At 51.6% G+C, this 19,791-nt stretch overlaps 1 protein-coding gene across 3 annotated transcripts in view; it reads right to left on the bottom strand.

The window, feature by feature from the left end:
* Nek6 (NIMA related kinase 6) overlaps positions 1-19,127 on the bottom strand; it is a 33,948-nt gene extending 14,821 nt beyond the window's left edge. For all 3 annotated transcript variants that reach the window (XM_005345951.3, XM_026777103.1, XM_026777105.1), the window contains exons 1-6: positions 19,014-19,127; positions 12,531-12,671; positions 11,571-11,633; positions 8,578-8,688; positions 3,534-3,642; positions 2,622-2,729 (exon numbers count right to left, since the gene is read on the bottom strand). In XM_005345951.3, the coding sequence (XP_005346008.1) occupies positions 2,622-2,729; positions 3,534-3,642; positions 8,578-8,688; positions 11,571-11,633; positions 12,531-12,671; positions 19,014-19,103 (622 nt within the window). In that variant the 5' untranslated portion in view covers positions 19,104-19,127. The remainder of the gene's footprint in view (positions 1-2,621; positions 2,730-3,533; positions 3,643-8,577; positions 8,689-11,570; positions 11,634-12,530; positions 12,672-19,013) is intronic.
* Between the last annotated feature and the right edge of the window lie 664 nt (positions 19,128-19,791).

Here is a 19,791-nt window from a genome sequence, read left to right as displayed (position 1 = left end):
GCAGGGAAGCCTGGTCTGGAAGCCCATGACCAAGTCAGGCCAAGAGCACCTTGACTGTTTTCCCTGATGGGGTTGTCCCCAAAGGGCTCTGCTCCCCCAGCCGCCCTTCCTACTCCGTCCAGTCTCAGCCTGAGGCACCCTGTCACCACTGTCACCACTGCCAAACACAAGGCCTGCGTTCCTGCTCTCCAGACCCACCATTTGTCTCGAAGCTGCTGCCGTCGCTTGGAGCGAGTCACTTGCTTGTAGCTTGTGAGCTGTGTATAGGCAAATCTTTCATTTTTCTTTCATTATGCCGGCGTGTACTGTCACTTAATTTTTATGTATGCAATACTTCTTGACAAATATGATCTGCTGCCTGGTAATTCGTCTGACGCTCATTCTGTTCCGAGCTCTAATTACAGCTCCTATTCCTGACACAGAGGCAGCCGCTCTGCCACCGCTGGGTACCGCACCTGTCAGCCCGACCATGGCACTGACTAATGCCCTTTCATGCCAGCCTCCCGTTAGCAAATACAGGCATAAGGAGGGGCCAGAAAGGGAAGGCAGAGAAGGGAAGGCTCGGGTCAGCAGCTTTGGGTGATGAGGAGGTTGCCAGGACAATGTGGCTACTGCCCCAGCATCCCCACATAGTAGAGGCACGTTAGTTGCAGAGGATGAATGATTCATAGCCACATACAGAGTGAGAAGGGCCTCTACATCCTTCCTGTGTCATGGTGTGATAGCAATTAGTTCTATTTCTTGTCCAACCAGACTTGTGTGCACTTGGCTGTGTACAAAACTGGTGGCAGAAGGGTGCTTTCCTCTAGAACTCGGAGACTTTGGGCCATGGGTTGTGGGTCTGCACTGCCAACCTCCAGGGCCTTGGCTCCTAGAGCTGGTCCAGCAAGCTCAGACTGGTGGAGCACCCTCAACCCATGTGCCTCCTGGATCTGGTGCACATGGCCTGGAGCAGGGATGGGGCCGGGAGAGCGCCTTGCACCCATCTTGCAGGATCTGTGCAGGAGGCCTAGGGAGGTGTCCAGTTCTTCTCATTAATGGAATAAGTGCAGTGGTCCGAGTGGATAAATCACACTGCGGAGGAGCCAGGACTCTGCTGTCCCTAACAAGGTGATCCTAACCAGCTCTGACTAGCCACTGGCTGACAGGCCCAGGAGGCAGTGCCTTTGCTCTTTCCTTGAGTTCCAACCTTTTCCAAACTCTTAAACCAAATATTATCAGGGTAGAACACTTACTTGCCTAGCATGTGGGAGGCCCTGACTTCTGTCACCCCACACCACAAAGGAATGGCATCCTACTCAGTAAACAGGCAGACTGGGACCTTCAGAAGGTGAAGCTTCCTTCCAGTCACAGAGTCAGTAGCTGGGGATCCCTGATGGACGCCCCTGGCCCTGACCTTGTGGAAGTAGGCAATGAGCAGGGTAGACCAGTATTGTAGAGCAGGATAGACCAGTATTGTAGCCTTGGCTTCGAGGGACACCATTTGACCTTGAAATCACTCCAGCTCCCTGAACTCCAGTTTCTAGGTCCTGTGGTGCCTGAAGGCCAGTGGAGGTTAACACAGCATCCTCATGTCCTTGGGTATGGCCCCTAACACAACCTTTCCTTAGGGTTAGGGAACAAGGAAGTCAAGGAAGAGTATTTCCATTAACACTTCTGCAAGCTGCTGGCTCATTTCTCACAAGTGCCTGCCTGGAGTCTCAGCCATCATGACCTGAATGAACAGCGACAGTTTCCAGAGGGAGCTTTCCCACAGAGCACCCAGACCGCCACCAGAAGCTGCTGTTGGCACCCAGGTGTGGGGGACGGGAGACACATGGACTGGAGCTGCAGAGTGGAAGGTAATGAGCAGAACCAGAGGGTTTTCCGGGGGGTGGCCTCTGTCCCTTCTGCCTCCCCTAGTCATGCCCAAGAGATGCTGGGAACTGACTGGGGGGACAATCAGGGAGATGCCTGCCTGCCTCTCATGTATTCCTGGTGAGATCCTGCTGCCCCTCGGTGACTGCACAGGACACCTGTCTGTGCCGCACTGGCTGTGTGAGCTCCTTACGCTAACGAAAGGGAAGGGGCTCCATTTTCATCACTCATGCTTCCTGCACACAGGTTCTGAAGCTGACACAGCCCCGCCTCACTGGAAGCTCACCTGACTGAGTCTTTCCCCTCTTCTCTCAGTAGCCGCCCTCTCCCACCCTCAACAGGGGCATCTAGGCCTGTACCCATCCCCAGCCACCCAAGCCCATGCATGGTTCCCCCAATTGAATGTGAGTCCTCCCTGGCCTTCCCAGTTGCTCTTCCTCCACAGTCCAGCCACCTGGCCCCACACCCCAAGTCTGACTTCATAGTCTAACAAGCAGGTCCACTTGGAGTACAGGCCACAGGGCCAATAGGGCACAACAAGAGGACCGCAAAGCAGGCAGATGCAGCCCACTCTGTATAACAGGGTCTGAAGTATGCGAGGTGACCTAGGGATACAGGGAGGCCCCCATGGCCCCTCTGGGCCTCAGTTTCCTCTACTCTGGATCTATACCAAAGCAAGAGTGAACTCTAGGGACTCAAAAAGCATCTGCTCCACACTATGCAAATGCTTCTGGCCAGGTCACCCAGGCCCACAGCCCCCTTACCTAGTGAGTGGGCTGCAGTGGTCTCCGAGCTGAAGAAGCGGCCCAGGCCAAGGTCGCCAAGTTTCACAATGCCTGTAGCTGTGATGAACACGTTGGCGGGCTTGATGTCTGCAGGGCGAGGACATGGGGTTGGTGTGGGAAAGGAGGCTTAGAAAGGATAGGAGGCCAGAGACCTGGGAGGGACCACGAAGCACCTCTGGGTAATGGGTAGGCCCTCACTCAGGGCAAAACCAACTGCCACTCAAACATCAAAGCCCTTTCCCTGAGGCTTCCCTGCAGCCCCGCTTGCCACCCAGAGGGACCTTGGGACAGTTGCTCCCCAAGCCTTGTTTTCTTCACCTATAACATGAGTCTATCTATCTCCCCCCTTTCCAGGTTAGCCATGAGTGGGGAGCAGAGATCTCTATACCACTGTCTCCTTTTGTATGGCTGCCAGTGCCAGAAGACTGTCACCTGCACAGCTGCAGGGGGAAATGGAGGCACCAGTTTGACACCTTCCCAGCAAGCTTCACACCTCAGGGTGCCTCTCAGAAGCACTCACCGGTGTCCCACCTCACTTCCTGGTGTGGGATGGGGGTGTAGTTTGCTTAGCCAACTCCTACCAAGGTGTCAAAGCCCACAGGAAATTTCCTTCCTCTGGGCAAAGCTGGCTTCAGTACCAGACTCGGCCACATCAGGGACGGGTGGAGACCGAGTGCTGAGGTGGCCCTGTTCCCTGAGGCTTATGTGGCGACTACTGGCCTCAGGCGGGTCCCTTGCCCCCATAGGTGCTTCCTGACATGGAACAGAAGTGAATGCAGCTGTTGGATATCCTGTGTGGGGAACACTAAATGGCCTAACTCATTCTCAGGGCGGCTCTTAGGGCGCTTGGAGATCTCAGGGCTGGGGTTCCAGTTCCTGCGGGGCACACACCTCGGTGCATCACACGCCGGGAATGCATGTGCTCCACAGCGCTGCACAGCTGCACAAAGTACTTCCACACGGTCCTCTCAGGGATAAGTCGCTTCTGCTTCTTGAAGTACTGTAAGGAGACAGACGAGCCTGCATGAGAATGCCTTCAGTGGTGGGGGCACAAACAAGGTGCGGCAGAAGGCTGTGTCCACACCTCTGCCCAGAGGATCCTGGGGAAGGGACACTCACCCTCAGCCCTGACCATGCCTGAGAAGCAGCCATTGTTGCTCCCACATCCTCAGAGACAGCAAGTCCAGTGTCATGTGACTGCTAAAGGAGGAAAACCCTTGGAGAGACAGCTTATCTTTCTCAAGCAGTCCCTTGGTTGCAGTGGGCATTAATCTGCCTCCTTGCCTAGTGTCTTAGTTAGAATATCTACTACTGTGAAGAAACCCCATGACCAGAGCAACTTTGCAAGAAGAGGGTTTATTTTATTTACTACTACCCACCACACCACAGTCTACCATGGAAGGCAGTCAGGACAGGAACTCAAACAGGGCAGGATCCTGGAGGCAGGAGCTGACACAGAGGCCATGGAGGAGAGCTGGGCCCTCTTCCACCAGTCACTATGAAAACGCCCACAGTCGGATCTTACGGATGCATTTTCTCCTTCGAGGCTCCTCCTTACATGTTACTTTAGCCTGTGTCAAGCTGTCATAAAACTAGCCAGGACCTAGTAAACCACACTCAATCCCCCAGGAAAAAAGAAAGAAAAAAGCCAAAGATACAACTCCCCCAGGGTGCACTGAAAGAGAACTGAAACAGAAGGTTCTGAAAAGACAATGCAGGAACATGCCCTGAGGCACAGGGGCAGTAACAGATGTGTGTTTTGGGGTGCGTGAGCTCCTCGGCACCAGTTACCCGGCCACCAAGCTATGGTTCTAGTGGCAAGTGGCAGCACTGTGGCCTCCTGCCAAGCAAAGACTCTAGTGTAGGAAGCCAGGAACTGCTAGGTGCCTGCTCCTGGTGAGGGAACAGGAGTGGAAGGAAAGTCATGTCGTGCACAGGCCATGCTCAGCCATGCTGTTGGGCCCTCAGGAAGAAGCATGAAGGCGCTGAGCGCTGCAAGGGGAGGTCAGTTAGGTCTTAGTTCCTCAGCACATCTAATGATGCTGGGAACCTGTGGTAGGGACCATGCCCAGAGAGACTAAACAGCCATCAGGTGCTGTATGCTGGGATCCAGAGCTGGGCACCTCCAGCTGCAAGGCCATGACAGCAGCCAGCTGCTGGCCTGGAAGCTGAGCCCCTTGAGGCTCTCCTGAGGTCCTTCTAGGCGGAGCCAGAGGGCTAGCTGTCCTGGTCTCCCAGAAGACCTCTGCCCTGGGCCACCCCCAGGCCTCTGCAGCAGGCTGGGTGGGCTGTTATTTACACCACAATGTTATTTGGTCCTCATTATAGTGTTTACGTGAGTACGTGTGCAGTCGGGAGTGGTGATTTTCTAAATGTCACATTCTATAAGTGCTAGCTGACATTTAGTAGGAAGGCACAGAGTCTCTGGTGGGTTTCAGACAGCGGTGGCTCTGGGTTTCACCAGCTCTGTAAATAATACCAGCACCATGGTTGGCTGGCCCCTGAGGCTGCAAGCCCTCAGGACACAGGCCCCACTGACCAGTGGGAACACTGTGGTGTGACCCAGGCTTGAGATTGGTTGCAAAGGCGGGGTTCCCCTGGATACCTAGAGAACTGGGAAGGATATGGCAACAGATCCTACCAGGCACCAGGCAGTGTGGGTATGAGAAAACTCGGCGTGGGGCCTGCTAAGCCATCCCAAGTGTGTCCAGTTAGGGCACCGCCCCAATTCCCTTGCTGGCTGGAGTTGCCACAGTCCTCGTCCTGCCTGTGAGGAAGCCTGTGCAGTCGGCTATTGCCGGCAGGGAGGAAGGCTGGGCAGGAAGAGCTTCCACACTACCCAAAGTCAGTTCTTTGTGGAGCCCAGGGCACACAGAGAGAGGCCAGCAGGCTAGCTGCCCAGTCCATCTCCTTTAGTTTGAAGGAGTTGGTCTGGCCTACAGCCCTTTCCCAGAATCCTCTCCTTAAACGGTCACCAGGAAGGGGAGCAATGCCTAGCACCCCCAAACCCTGGCCAAATGCTGTCCACCTCTATTCCAGAGTCTGAGAGGTCCTAGAAACCTGAGGTCCGTGGAGGGGATGGAGGGTAAAGAGGGCTCCAGTTCTCTGCTCCTGCTCCACCCCCACCCACCCCCTGCTGGCCACTCAGTCTTCCAAACACAAGGCTTATTGTATCTGCTCCCTCCAGGAGTCTGAGGAAGCTCCTGAGCCTGAAGCCTTGACCCCATGCCACCTCTTCGCCTGGGGCTCCTTGTGCACCTCACCCTCTGGAATGCTTATCCAGCTCCTCTCTCATCTACTCTGAGGTCAACTCAGCTCCGGGGTCACCTCCTCCAGGAAGCCCCCCACCCGCCCTGATTCCACAGACCCTACCCTGGCTTACTCTAGAGCCTACCTTCCTGGTGGAACTCAAGGCCCTGGGGGCACCACCAGCAGTGGTGGATCCCTGAGGTCTTGGTGGGGGCTGGCACATAGCAAGATGGTAGAGAGTTGCGCATATACATGGGGTATGTGTAGGGAGACGGTAAGTGAAGGGGCATGAAACATAATATATTGCGTCTGTTCCCACCAGAGATCCGTGTGGAGATTAACACCCTGCAAATGCATTAATATGTCAACGGAAATATAAAAGCAGGTGATAACAGCGCAGTAATGCTGCTTCCCAACGACACCATATTCCTAGGGGCCAAATTTCTGAAGAGCAACTGACAAACAACTGCCTAGTCCCCTGTGCCTGCTGGGAAGACAGTCTAAGTCGGCCCTTATCCAAACACAGCGGGAGCTCAGTGTGGGGCCTGAGCGTGGCTTGGCTTCCCTTAGGACGGGCTAGGCTCAGGGAAGACAGATGATGGGGTCCATGCCAGCAGGGACATGAGGACCTCAGGGGAGAAGTAAGGATCAGGGCTTTTTCCCTTAAAAGCTGTGTTGCCTTTGGCTGAGCTTGCTGAGGTGAACACAAAGGCTTAGCCTGCCTTTGACTGATGATGACACTCTCTCAAAGGAGCTGCCATGTCTCTGAAACCAAACCCAAAGTAGTTCTACTCCTGAGTCCTGGGAGGGGAACAGGTAGTTTACGGCATATCAGAGAACATGGCACTGAGCTATACAGGCTCACAGATGCTCAGCTGTCACAGACCAGGCATGGACTCCTCACTACGTGGCGGTGGAGACAATGACTGTGTTCTCAGAGAAGACCACCTCTCTGGGCCTCAGTTTCCCCTACTATATAGATCGTGGCAACTGGAGCCATAGGACAGACATGTCACCTAAAGACTGCACACTTTAAGAATCTGTGGTTCTGGCCAGCTCAGCTGGGGCTGAAACACTGGCTATGATTAATAAGAGACTGAACCACAGAAGTGAAAGCCTCTGCTTTGCTGGACTAATCGATGCTAGTTGGCTGGAGTTGAGAACACAGCACTGATAGAAGAGACTAGCATCACTAAGGTGAAACCTTCTGGGACGTGTGTCCAGAGGCGGCCAAGGTTGCACCCTGTGCTGGCAGCTGAGCTTGGTAGTGGGGGGAGGGGATGTTGAGGAAATGCAGGGGACAGAGAGCAGCAGAGGCTTGGCACTGAGGGAGCCCAGCACAGGCTATCAGTGAAAGTGCAGCCCAGCTGCAGCAGAGACCCCAGTGCTGGAGATGCCGGTACCATGGGATGACCACCAAGAACAGCAGCAGTGGAGAGGATCCTGCCAGAGCCGAGAAGACAAGCTGTGTGCTGCAGAGGGCAGGGCTGGGGAACTGACCCAAGTCCTTTGGAAAAACCCCAAAGATCATGAGTGGATCCCAGACACCAGACACTGAGCTATTATTCAGTTTAAGTTCGGCTTTAATTTATACACATTGTTACTGTGCCCCATTCTTCCCCATAAAGTAAGGAAATATTTAACTTAATTATTTTTTATTTTACAGGACTTGGAATTTTTAAAGAAACTGAATTTTTAAGTGTTTGAATTTGTAAAGATGGTGGAACTTTTTAAGTGTGTAAAATGTCTTATATTGTGACATTAATATTAGTGTATGATCTTGGGAAAGAACAAAGAAAAGGTTATGGCTCAAGAGTGAAGTGCTTGTGTGTCAAGCTGACAAGGGGTCAATTGTGCTGCCTAGTTTTATGGCAACTTGATACAATCTATAGTCATCTAAGAGGAAGAAACCTCATCTAAGAAATGCCCCTGTAAGATCAGGCTGTAGGCAAGCCTATAGGGCATTTTCTTTCTTTCTTTTTTTTTTAAGATTCATTTATTTGTGTGTTTTATGGATATAAGTGCTGAATCTGATCCCATTATGGATGGTTGTGAGCCACCATGTGGTTCCTGGGAAGTGAACTCAGTACCTCTGGAAGAGCAGTCAAGTGCTCTTAACCACTGAGCTGTCTCTCTAGCTCCTGGCATTTTCTTAACTACTGGTTGATGTGGGAGGGCCTCGTGATGTGGATGGTACTATCTTTAGCTGGTGATGCTAGGTTCTATAAGACAGCAGGCTGAGCAAGTCATGAGGAGTGCCAGTAAGCAGCATCCTCCATGGCCTCTGCATCAGCTCCTGCCTCCAGGTGCCTGCCCTGCTTGAGTTCCAGCCTTGACTTTCTTTGATGTGGAAGTGTAGGCCAAATAAACTCTTTCCTCCCCAAGTTGCTTTTGGTCAGGTGTTTCATCACAGCAAGAGTTAACTCTGAGATGGAAATTGAAGTCTGATCTTTGGAGGTGTTGACTATCTATCTGTTCCTGTTCCTTCTGTACAGAAAAGTGTCCCCATGTGCTCTAGGATGGAGCAGTGTAGGTCCAAAGGGTCCTCTGTGTACCATAGCCCTGACTCATCCTGTCTCATAGGAAGATAAGGGTACCCTATGCAGGTGCTGAGATCAGAGACAGGCCAGGGTCGTCACTGGGACATGGAGGAGTGCCATTCAGGTGGAGAGAACATTGTCCTGACCTTGATCATCTGGGAGAGGTCACCTGCGTCAGCCAATTCCAGCACAATGTTCAGCTCGTTGTCTTCGATGAAAGAGTCCAGATACTTGATGATGTTCGGATGGTTCAGTTGCTGCACCAGAAAAGGGTGGGGGTCACACAAGTGATGAATGTCACAGCCCCAGTGTCTGCCCTGCACACGTACCCCTGACACCCCTCCAGTGCAGCATAAGGCCAGCCTCTGCCCAGACTTAGCTCATGGGTTCACAGAAACATTCTTTCTGATCTTTTGTTCTTTCTCGATGTCTCAGCCATCCCTTGGAAACCTAAGAATCCTTCCTACCCTAAGCACACCTGACTACTGACTCACCCAGTGTGGGTTTCTGCCTCTGCTCTTCATGTTGAGGAAGTGAGTGGAGGCCAGGCAGGGGCTAAAAATCAGCTCTACCTCACAGATAGGACCCTGATGGTGACACCATACCTACATGGCTGCTGGGTCTAGGGAAGCAAGAGAGCACTCCCAACACTGCTACATGGCGGCTGACGGTGTAGGAAGTCCTTCTGTATTTGGGATGCTTTCATTGGTTGATCAATAAAGAAAGTGCTTGGCCTGATAGGAAAAAACTTAGATAGGTGGAGAAGACAGAACTGAATTCTGGGAGGAAGAAAGCAGGGTCAGAGAGAGCCGCCATGGAGTCACCAGATTCAGACATGCTGAATCTTTCCCGGTAAGCCACGACCTTGTGGTGACATACAGATTAGAAATGGGTTGAATCAAGATGTGAGAGTTAGCCAATAAGAGGCTAGAACGAATGGGCCAGGCAGTAATTTAATTAATACAATTTCTGTGTGGTTATTTCGGGTATAAGCTAGCCAGGCAGCTGGGAGCTGGGAAGGATGAAACAAAGGACCTGCTCCTCTTTACTACAGTTTGAATAGTGTAGGGGGTCCTCTGTATCTGTGTTGCTTTCATTGGTTGAATAAAGAAACTGCCTTGGCCTTTTGATAGGGAAGAGCTTAGGTAGGCATGGAAAAGAAAACTGAATGCTGGGAGGAAGAAGGCAGTGTGGCAGACGCCATGAAGCTCCTGCCTGAGACTGCCGCTGGTTAGAATCTTTCCCAGTAAGCCACAGCCTCGTGGTGTTATACAGATTGGTAAAAATGGGTTAAATTAAGATGTAAGAGTTGGCCAATAAGAAATTAGACCTAGTGGGCCAGGCAGTAATTTAATTAATACAGTTTCCGTGTGGTTATTTTGGGGGTTAAGCTAGCTGGGCAGCGAGATGTGGCCCGTCCCTCCTACTACAGGCTGACACTGCTCATCTCTCAGTGGACAGTCAGGGTCTGATTGACAGCATCCCTTCTAAAGGCTCCAGAAGCCTTTGAGCCCAGCTAGCCTGGGTCAGCAGGAAAGGGTGTTTTCTTAGGCCTAATGAGAATTACTGTGGTCAGGGGTCTGAGTGGATATGGCTTATGCAAAGGCCCTGTGGTAGGAGGGCTGACCAGAGGACAGAGTAGCTGATGAGTGAGAGCAAGGCAGGGGGAACTAGGGGCCCAGGGGGCGGGCATGGGGTCAGGTGGGGGCAGGGACCTGGACGTCCCAGAGCACTGAAAACACTGAACTGGTCAGACCCAATTCCAGCCTTGGTTATTTCTGTATGCGTCAATGAGGTGATGAGGTGCTGGTAGTATCTTCCTCCGTGCCTTGCATTCTCATTTCCGTATGGTGGCTATGACAGACAGATTTCTGCCTTCTTTTGTGGATAATCCCCTTGATATGTGGGGACATGGCTGTGTGCTCTAGCTATGACAAGTCCCTGCAGTTTTCTCCTATAAACTTTTGATTATAGCCTTAGCTTGTGTTTTGTTCATTCTTTGGGGAGCTCATTCTGTACGTCAGTCCAGACTGGCCTGGTATTCATTACGTAGCCCAGGCTAGCCTGGTGTTCACTATGTAGCCCAGGCTGGCCTTTAACTCCTGGCAGTTCTTAGACTCTTCTGTGTTGGAATTACAGGTGGATGACACCATACCCACCTCAGCTTTAACTTTCCAATCTGTGCACAGACTACAGAAATGTTCCTCAATTTAGTCATTTTCAGACTAATCCATTTCACAACCATGTGTGTGTTGTGAGGCAGGGGTTACAGCTTCCCCAGCACCCTGTTAAAACCGTCCACTGTCTACTGAATTATTTTATGGTTGTTTTGAGAAGGTTGTTAGGGGCTAACACCAGCTTCCATTGGCATGGACACGTGACACATGAATGTGTGCATGCCACGGCACCTGTGCAGTGGTCGAAGGATGATCTTGTTAAGTCGGTTCTCCTATCTCTACAGGAGCTCTGGGGACTAACTCAGGGGGCCTGCATACCCAGTGCTTTACTCACTGAGCCTCTGCTGGCCCCACCTTGTTTTTTGAGAAGGGATCTCTTGCTGATCGCTAGCTTGCGGAGTAGGCTGGGTTGGCTGGCCAGTGAGCCCCAGAGGCCTCCCGTCAACCCCTCCTCAGTGCTGGGGCTAGAAACCAAACAAACAAATATGGAGGCCAGGAATGGTGATGCACACCTTTAATCTGAGCACTCCTGAGGCAAAGGCAGGTGAGTTCAAGGCTAGCCTGGTCTATACAGTAAGTTGTAGGACGGCCAGGGGTATATAGAGAAACCCTGTCTCAAAAACAAACAAGCAAAAAGCAAACAATAAAATGGGTTCTAGTGACCTCCTGTCCTCATGCTTCCAAGTCACTCTGCTGACCCAGCCGTCTCCCCAGCCCCATGCCGTGTTTACTTATTTCATTTCTTTACACCATCCTCTCAATTCCGTCCAGTCCGTATTCCTGCCATTTAGAAGCTGGGTGAACAGAGGCTCATTGAAGTTAAGTCACTTGTGAAAGGTAGCATAGCTTGGGAAGGAAGACATCAGCACTGTAACCTGACCCGCGGATAGGCCCAGGGTGTCTGACCCGCAGTACCCTAGAAAGCTGGCCCAACCAAGACTGGCCAGACCCAGGCAACTCACCTTTAGCAGACCAATTTCCTTGACACAGTCCTGCCTGGCTTTGGCATCCATCATCTCAAAGATCTAGGGCAAGAGGAAGCCAGAAACAGATTCAAGCCCCTGCTTACCCTGTTCCTTGCCCAGCACCCAGAAGAATAAGAGTCCCCACTCTCAGCAACAGCATGAATGAGACCGTGTTCCCAGGCTCACTCAGGGCCCACTATGCCTCCTACATGAAGAGTCACTGTATCTGACTCACAGAGCAGGCGCTGAGGGCCACAGCCTCTGCCCTCGCTGAGGTCACACCCTGGTAATTGGTATGTCACCAGTGCTCCTTCTGCAGGGGCCTGAAGCCTAAGCCTTGTAGGGACAGACAAAGGCAGCCATTGGCAGTGTCCCAGCACAGCAGCCAGCATGCAGAAGATGGCCCAGAATACCCTCGGAAAGGAAAGAGCAGTTTCTCAGCTGCAGGAGCCTAATGCCCAGTGTCCTAGAGAGAATGTGAGGTCACAGATCAACGCTGACGCTATACAGCTTGTGTATTCCCATCCAGGGACTCTGCAGAAGAACCAGCAGAATAAGGCAGTCTGTGGGGAAGATTCCAGGTATGTGCTATGTGCTTCCCAGCCTGACCTTGCCACTGTGCCCCTCCCCCACTGTGACCCCACATTGAGAAGGATCACTGAGGGTAGGCTGGACTCTGAGAGCCAGGGCCTGATGGGCAGGGGCTATCTTGCTTTGCCCTAAGCTCCCTCTGGCCTGGGGAGTTAGTAGGTTTCTACTGTTCTCCTCATCTGAAAAATGGGACAATAATCCCAGCCCACAGAGCTACTGTCAGAGTCCTGTGTCTGACACATGATTGTACGCAGCAGGTACCTAATGTGTGAATACTTTTCTTTTATGTTTTACAGAGGGCTAAATTCGAGTCCTCTAGGAGGTAGGGTCACGGTGAAGCCATTTGTACTTGTGGCCCTGACTCACCTGTACCTTCTTCAGAGCCACGATCTTCCTGTCCAGCAGGCAGGTGGCCTTGTAAACCTCACTGAACTGTCCTCGGCCAATCTTCTTCTCAATCTGGAAGTCCGCCAGTGAGCAGCGAAAAGACAGGGTGTTGGGGTGCCTCTGAAAGAGACAGAGGCGTGTGATCACTAGACTGAAGCAGAAAGCCTGGGACTGGACGGCTGCGGCCTCTAGGATCCCAGTATCCCAACAGTACCCCTCTAAGCAAAGAAGGATTTAACACACACCCCCAGTAAGGGGCCTGGTAAGAAGAGTGTGGGACAAATGTCAGATCAAGGGGGCAGGACAGTTCTAGTCTCATCCAGGCTCACCAGCCCCCCCCCCCCCCCCGCCACAGGTCAGTCACCATTAACTGGGACAGGTTCCTCATCAGGAAATGGAAGCAAGCTAAGTGTTTGGACAACCTGCCCATCATAGTGGCACAAAGAAACCAGACTCTGTGGAGACTGCAGTCATCACTGAAAGCCATGATGGAACCTGGCCAAGAAGACTAGGGGCGGCCAGCCCATGCTCCCGCTGCCTCTTCCCTCTGCAAGGTCAATGCTGAGCTGACCTTGATTCTGGGATCTTGAGGCACCCATGGAAGGTGGTTTGAGAGATCCCTGCCTGTAGACTTGAGCAAGAGGAAGATGATTCTGTTGGACAAACTCTTTTTTTTTTTTTTTTTTGGTTTTTCGAGACAGGGTTTCTCTGTGGCTTTGGAGCCTGTCCTGGAACTAACTCTGTAGACCAGGCTGGTCTCGAACTCACAGAGATCCGCCTGCCTCTGCCTCCCGAGTGCTGGGATTAAAGGCGTGCGCCACCACCGCCCGGCATGGACAAACTCTTAAGGAACTGCCAATGCCTTACTACTCACCAAGTGGCACTCAAGAGGATAAGCTTCTCCAGCACTATTCATGCCCAACATGGTGCAGCTGCCACCTCAAAGTCAACTCACCAAAGCCTCAGAGAGACCCTGAGTGGGGCCCCACTGCTTCCCTAGTGCTAGAAAGTGAGGACTGTGGGGTGCAGTGGTGCCAGCTCCAAGGGGTGAGCTGCATCGCCAACTGCAGGAGCACAGCTGAAGCCATGCTTAGACAGAACCAGGGAGGCTCAGAGGTGACAACACACTGTTGCAATTAGGTATCTACTGTATGCTACCTGGGGGCTGCTTTGCACTCCTGAAAGCCTAAGGCCTGGCCAGGAAAGCAGATTCCTTGTTGGATCTGGGGCTGTGCTGCTGGGGGTCCTGGAGTAAGGCCTTCCCCTCTGGGGCCCCAGCATTCCCCTGGAACAGTGGTGGGTGGAGAAGGGTGAGCGCCAAGGCTATCTGTTCTGTAAACATGGGCCTTCTTACTAGGTCAGGTACTCTGCCCAATTCTGCCATGGCTCCAAAGTCTAGTGGACGTGAGGTGGTAGTTGTGGGGTAGCGGGTGACCACAGAGGTGACCACAGAGGCCAAAGTTCTAGTTCACATCTGTATAAGGATGACCCAGATGTGCAATGCATTTCCTGTTGCGACTCATTCATCCTAATTAGAGAAACGGTTTACTGTAGTGAAGCCTGGTGGTGCTGTGCACTGGGGCATGTTCAGTCCACTGGGGTGGGCAGGGTGCTTCGGGGGCAGACTCTGCACAGGTGTGGGCATCTCATGACACAAGGGCACCTGCGCATCAGAGTCCTGACCCTATTAATTCTGGATGGTGGGGGTGGAGTCTTCTCCCCCTCCGGGCCAGGTCTGTGTTGCCTACCTCACCAGGCCTGTTTCCTGATCCAGGGTACCAGGGTACCCTCGACATGGCCCAGCATGCCGAGCGCCCGAGTGCCCCGGAGCCTGTCATTCATTCTCTAGGGCTACACTGTGGGCTGCTGGCAGGGATGACACAATGGGAAGTGTCATTCCTAGCTCCTTAGAGCAGGAGTGACCCTCAGCTCTCCCTCAGCGGCAGAGGAGATGGCCAGCGTCCAGGGCTATGAGGAGGCAGGCTGCTGATCCTGCAGCAATCCGCCACTCACTGCTTCCTAGCACAGAGGAGGATGGTGTGGATCAGGAGGAGGAGGATGGAGGACTCTGAGAGCCTGACCAGAGACAGCAGGAGTCAAGGGGAAAGCAGGTCCATGACAATTGTCCCCAGCCTCAACTTCCCTAGAAATGTCACTAGGCAGGACATACAGGGGACAATGGGACACCCATCCTACCCCAGAAAGCCCAGAGAAGCCCAGGCTTTCTTTCCCAAGTCAGATCAAATCAGGCCACAAGTACCCCTACCCCTTGGCTAATCTGAGTTTAAAATGTTTGAACCACAATACACTGTCGCCATTGAGAAACCCTTCTCCCTTTGCTCATTCCCTAAACAGGAGCATAAAATTACATGTTAGAAGGATAAAAATGCATTCGCCCAATTAATTTTCTGAAATCTCATTAAAAAATTTAGCCTGACTAAGTCAGACTTCTGACCTGAATTTTAATCATCTTTGCACTGCATGGGCCTCTTCTCCCCCACACTGGTGACGCATCATTAATTTTAAGGCAACTGTTTCTATGATTTTAAAAAGCACACTTCATCAGCATGACATTTCCTGTAAATGAATTTCACCTTTAAAGACATCTGACACCATGTGGATAGGGAACTTACAGGGGAGTGGGTTTCTACGAAGCAAAATGCTTTAAATATGCATTGCACAAAAGGGCTCAACTTACAAAGATCTACACTGTCAGACACTGTGAGGCCAACCTCGCTCAGCAGAGTGGCCAATTTCAAACCATAGCCAACCTTCGCTGTTTCTACTCCAGAGCACTGGATACTTCTCCTCCGAGGCAGAAGGACTCAGTGATCACACAACACAGTTAGCATGATTCGTCACTGCCATCATCCCAGCCTAGATCTACTGCAGGCTTCATGGGCCATCAGCTCACAGAAGCATTAAGGAAATGCTTATAGCATATAGACATTATGACAGGCACTAAACATCCAAACCGCAGAACGCCTCCACAAGATGATCCTGCACCTTGGTGAGAGCTGCCAGCTGAGAGCACTGGCTGACAAAGGCTGGAAGGCAAAGGCCGGAGGTCCTTCTCCACCTTCAGCCCAGTACAGCTGGCCTTCCTTGTGGGCTCCCATTCATCCCAATTTAACCTGAGTGTGTCTCAGGTCTCAGCCCTAAGGGATCATTACAAAACCCACAGCGGGCTGTTCCTTTGCTACGGGCTCAATTGAAATGACCAAGCACCAGTTCTTTGTGCTTGGCTGAGGAGGTAGGGGTGTGTATGTGGGGTCTATATTATTCTCTCTGTTCTCCCTGACCCCTGGTCATCCCCTGGACAGAACCAGCTACGCCATTCTCCACTCCTCCCCAAGCCCTCTAGTGTTCTTCTTAATTTGTTTCTAGAGGGGTCCCCAATGGGTCATGTATCCTAAGGGCCGGTACTCAGATAAGGGCCTGGAACAATCATCTTCTAAATTCATGAGCAAAGCCAACACTCTTCAATTGTGTATGTGTGTGTGCATGTGCGTCTGTGCGTGTGTTTGTGTGTGCGTGCACATGGAGAGTAGAGTCAGTGTCCACTGTTTTCATTCTCCACTTTACTTTTGAGATGGTTCTCTCACTGAAGCCAGAACTCACCAAACTCAGCTAGACTGAACAGTGAGTGCACCCCAGAGCTCCACATGTCCCCACTTTCCTGGTGCTTGGTTACAGAAGTGACCCACTGTGTACAGCTTCCAAGTGGATGCTAAGCATCTGAACACAGGGCGCGTTTGCATGGCAGGCACTCTATTGACTGAGCCATCTTGCCACATCCTTGAGTTTCAACAGCCATGAACATTTGGTCATTAAACCTTAGTCATCCACCATCCCTTCTTTGTTTTGTGTTGTTGTGTGTTTGTTTGTTTTTGTGTGTTTGTACGTTTTCTGTGTAACAGCTCCGGCTGTCCTGGAGCTGACTCTGTAGATCAGGCTGGCCTCGAACTCACAGAGCTCTGCCTGCCCCAGCCTCCAGAGTGCTTCTATCCTCACTCCTTTGGGAAGGCTGGCATATAGATGTTGGTCTGTGAAACCCACACTCATGGACCACTGCTCCCAAAGGCCTGCACAGTGTGCGCATGCCTCTTTAACAGAAGTGAACTGTCTGTCAGCAGGGGCTTTTCCCACAAGGAACTTTTCCCTTCTACACTCTTCTGCGTTCTTTAGGGGTTGCTCCTTCTTGACTCTATAGCCATCCACCAGAGTTCCAGTTAAAACCCAGCCTTCCTCCATGCAGGTGAACCAACCTCACATGCCAACACTATGGTTCAGCAAGCAGATTTCCATGTGCTGCTGGCTCTCTCGGCTTCTGTAAAGCCACTGTTTGTGCCTGGAAGGTTAACAAAGCCATACGTGGACTGTTAGGAGCTCTGGCCTTTCTGTTTTGTGAGGGTAGATTTAACTGTGGGAGCTCTGACTTTGAAAACTGTAGTAATTTTTCAATTATGAAAATAAAGTCCAGGAGAGGCTCCAAAACTACAGAAAAAACCCTGTCTCAAAAAACAAAAACAAAAAAGAGAAAGTCTACACATGGAATTTCCTCAGCACCACTGATATTTCCTTGACACCCGTGGTATTGGAGTTATGCTAGAGTTAAAGTGTATCACATCATTTGGACTTCACAGGAGTCTCAGGATAGAGCTGCCATCGTTGTTCCTACTGTACAAATGAGGAAACTCAGGATGAGAGGCTTTGGACCCAACCTCCGAGCAGGCAGAGCCTCATTCCAGGTTCTAAGGATGGCCTGCTAGGACACATGCCTCCCGCCATAAACAGACATGAGCTCACTGTCCATTCCAAATGTTTATTATGCTGACACGGGAGAGGCTTGGCTGCCACGCTCCTCAGAAGGGGTGAAACACAGGCACTTGGTGAGAGGACAGAGATGTGCCTGGCCAGCCCCTTTCCCTGTCCCAGCCTGGAGTTTGCACAGCATACTCGGCCATGCACCCCAAGTCTTCAAGCGTGGCCAGGTGACAGCCACTGCCCAGAGCAGGCTACACTGAGTGATTGCATCTAATTACACTTAACTATGTCATCACCCACTCCAACATGTGCGACAAGCTGCCGAGGACACTGTCACTGCTGCCTCCTCGCCTCGCCTCGCTTGAGAAATAATTACAGACCTCTCTCCTCTGCCAAATGAGCCTGTAATTAACCCTAATTGCTCAAAATGCAACTGGCTAATTCTGGGAGATTAATCAAGGGGGATTCGACTGTTAGCGAATGACTTGATGTGACCAATGGCTACATTACCTAAGCAGGCCCTGCTGCTCCAGCCATCAGCATCGTGTCCCAGCCCACAACGGACACAGGAGACAAATGGCACAGATGTCCTAGGATTGTCTACATGCCTGCACAGTCCATGAGCTCACGCGGTATGTTTGTGTGCTTCTGTAGTAGGACATAGCCCTATGCCATAGATCACAACACAGCAAGAGTGCAAGTGTGTACGACTTGAAAACCACTTGCCTCCCTGAGCGGGTGTCTGTAGTTTATAATTTGCACATCGGGTAGACCCATTAGTCCTCCACCAGGAACTAGGGTGTCAGAAGCTGTAGGAATATGGCTGTCTTGAATCTCCCACTGATTTAGGTCTCTTGGCCTTTGGGTAAAAAGCTGACCCTGCCCATAGGGTCCTAGAGCATCTTGGTCCACCCAGGCACCACACTTGCTGCTCTGCAGGCCACGAGGCCTGTCATGTGATTGATTTGCTTGGGCTCTGGAATCCTGGGGTTACTTCTGATTTGTAGTTTTAAGTTTCTATCCCTGGAGGCTGTGCGCTCCCTAAGAGTTGACCTGGGCCTGCTTCACACCATCACACCTGAGGCAGTGCACTGCACACACAGGATGTATTTGAGATACATATGTATCTCGCTGACTCACTGGTACAGACCATGCTTCTGTATACTAGGCTAGAGACGTCCTCCATCTAGGAGGAAGGGAAGACCCCCGCAGGAATGAATTTTCCAAGTGAGCCATGTGGGGGAACTCGTGGGGGGGATGCTGTGTGTCAGAGAGTAGCATCCGGCCTTGTGGCTTGGAAAAGACTGAGAAGAGCATTCTAGGTCAGAAAACAGAGCTGACAAAGACACCGAGTGTGCCTGGCACTCAGCCACCTTTAGAACAGTACCAGGGTCCTCCAAAACATCTAAAGCCAGGATGAGGTGGGCACAGGGAGACCACCTCTAAACCACAAGACTGAAGACAGCCAAAGACAATTCAGACCAAATCCGACAATGGCCCAGGAACAGAAGAAGTTTCTGTTCATTCCTGAGTCCCTCCTCTTCTTGCACAGAGCTGCAGACTCAATGGAAACCAAGCATCTCTGAAGTAGGTACAGGCCCGAGGTACCCGAAAGCATTCAAGGAGATGTTCTACAAGGAATGAGGGGTTGGATGAAGGACCCTCAGTGTGCCTGGAACAAGAGAATGGGCTTACCTGTGGGTCTGGAGGGGGTGAAGGCCCCAGTGCATGGCAGAGATTGTTCAGACTCCCTCCATGGGGCATGTGGCTGGGCTGTCCTGCCATCCTGCATGCCAGCCTCACGAGGTCACAAGCTGCAACAGAAAATACGGGCCTGGTCACTTTCTCCTCCTGACCACTTTTTCCATTTCAATAGATGGGCAAGCAGAGGGCACAACTGTCACCTATTCACAAGTGGCCAGTCTGGGACTCAACACTCCACAGGATACCTTTTCTCTCTAATGTATCACCTCAGTTGCTAGGACTGTCCATTGGAAGGGGGAAACTGAGGTACTCTGCAGGCCAGCCAGGAGGCTGTATTATTTCCTGTTGTTGTAATAAACCAAAGTGAATGACCAAAAGCAACCTAGGAAGAAAGTTTATTTTGGCTTATGGTTCACATGGTTAGAGTCCATAATGGCAGGGACAACATGGCAGCCAGAGACAATATGGTAGCAGGCCAGGGAGCTGCGAGCTTTCACCCTTTACCAAAGCATGAAACAGAGAGGGTGAACTGGAAGTAGGGTGAGTCACATGATTCAAAGCCCACCTCCAGTAATGTATTTCCTCCAGCACCTATCTGATAGCGGTACCAACTGGGAACCAAGTGTCTAAATCCGAGCATATGCAAGACTTCTCATTCAAACACCACGAGAGCCCAGATCCAACCCCACACCACCAGATATTGAAGCCTCATTTTTTTCCCTGCATCCTTTGAGCAGGGGATGAATCTATTCTGCTGTCTCTAACACCA

The sequence above is a fragment of the Microtus ochrogaster genome, chromosome 4, assembly GCF_000317375.1.
Source record: "Microtus ochrogaster isolate Prairie Vole_2 chromosome 4, MicOch1.0, whole genome shotgun sequence".
NCBI lineage: Eukaryota > Metazoa > Chordata > Mammalia > Rodentia > Cricetidae > Microtus > Microtus ochrogaster.
Note: the sequence above shows the minus strand (reverse complement) of the source record. Positions and strands in the feature narration are given on the sequence as shown.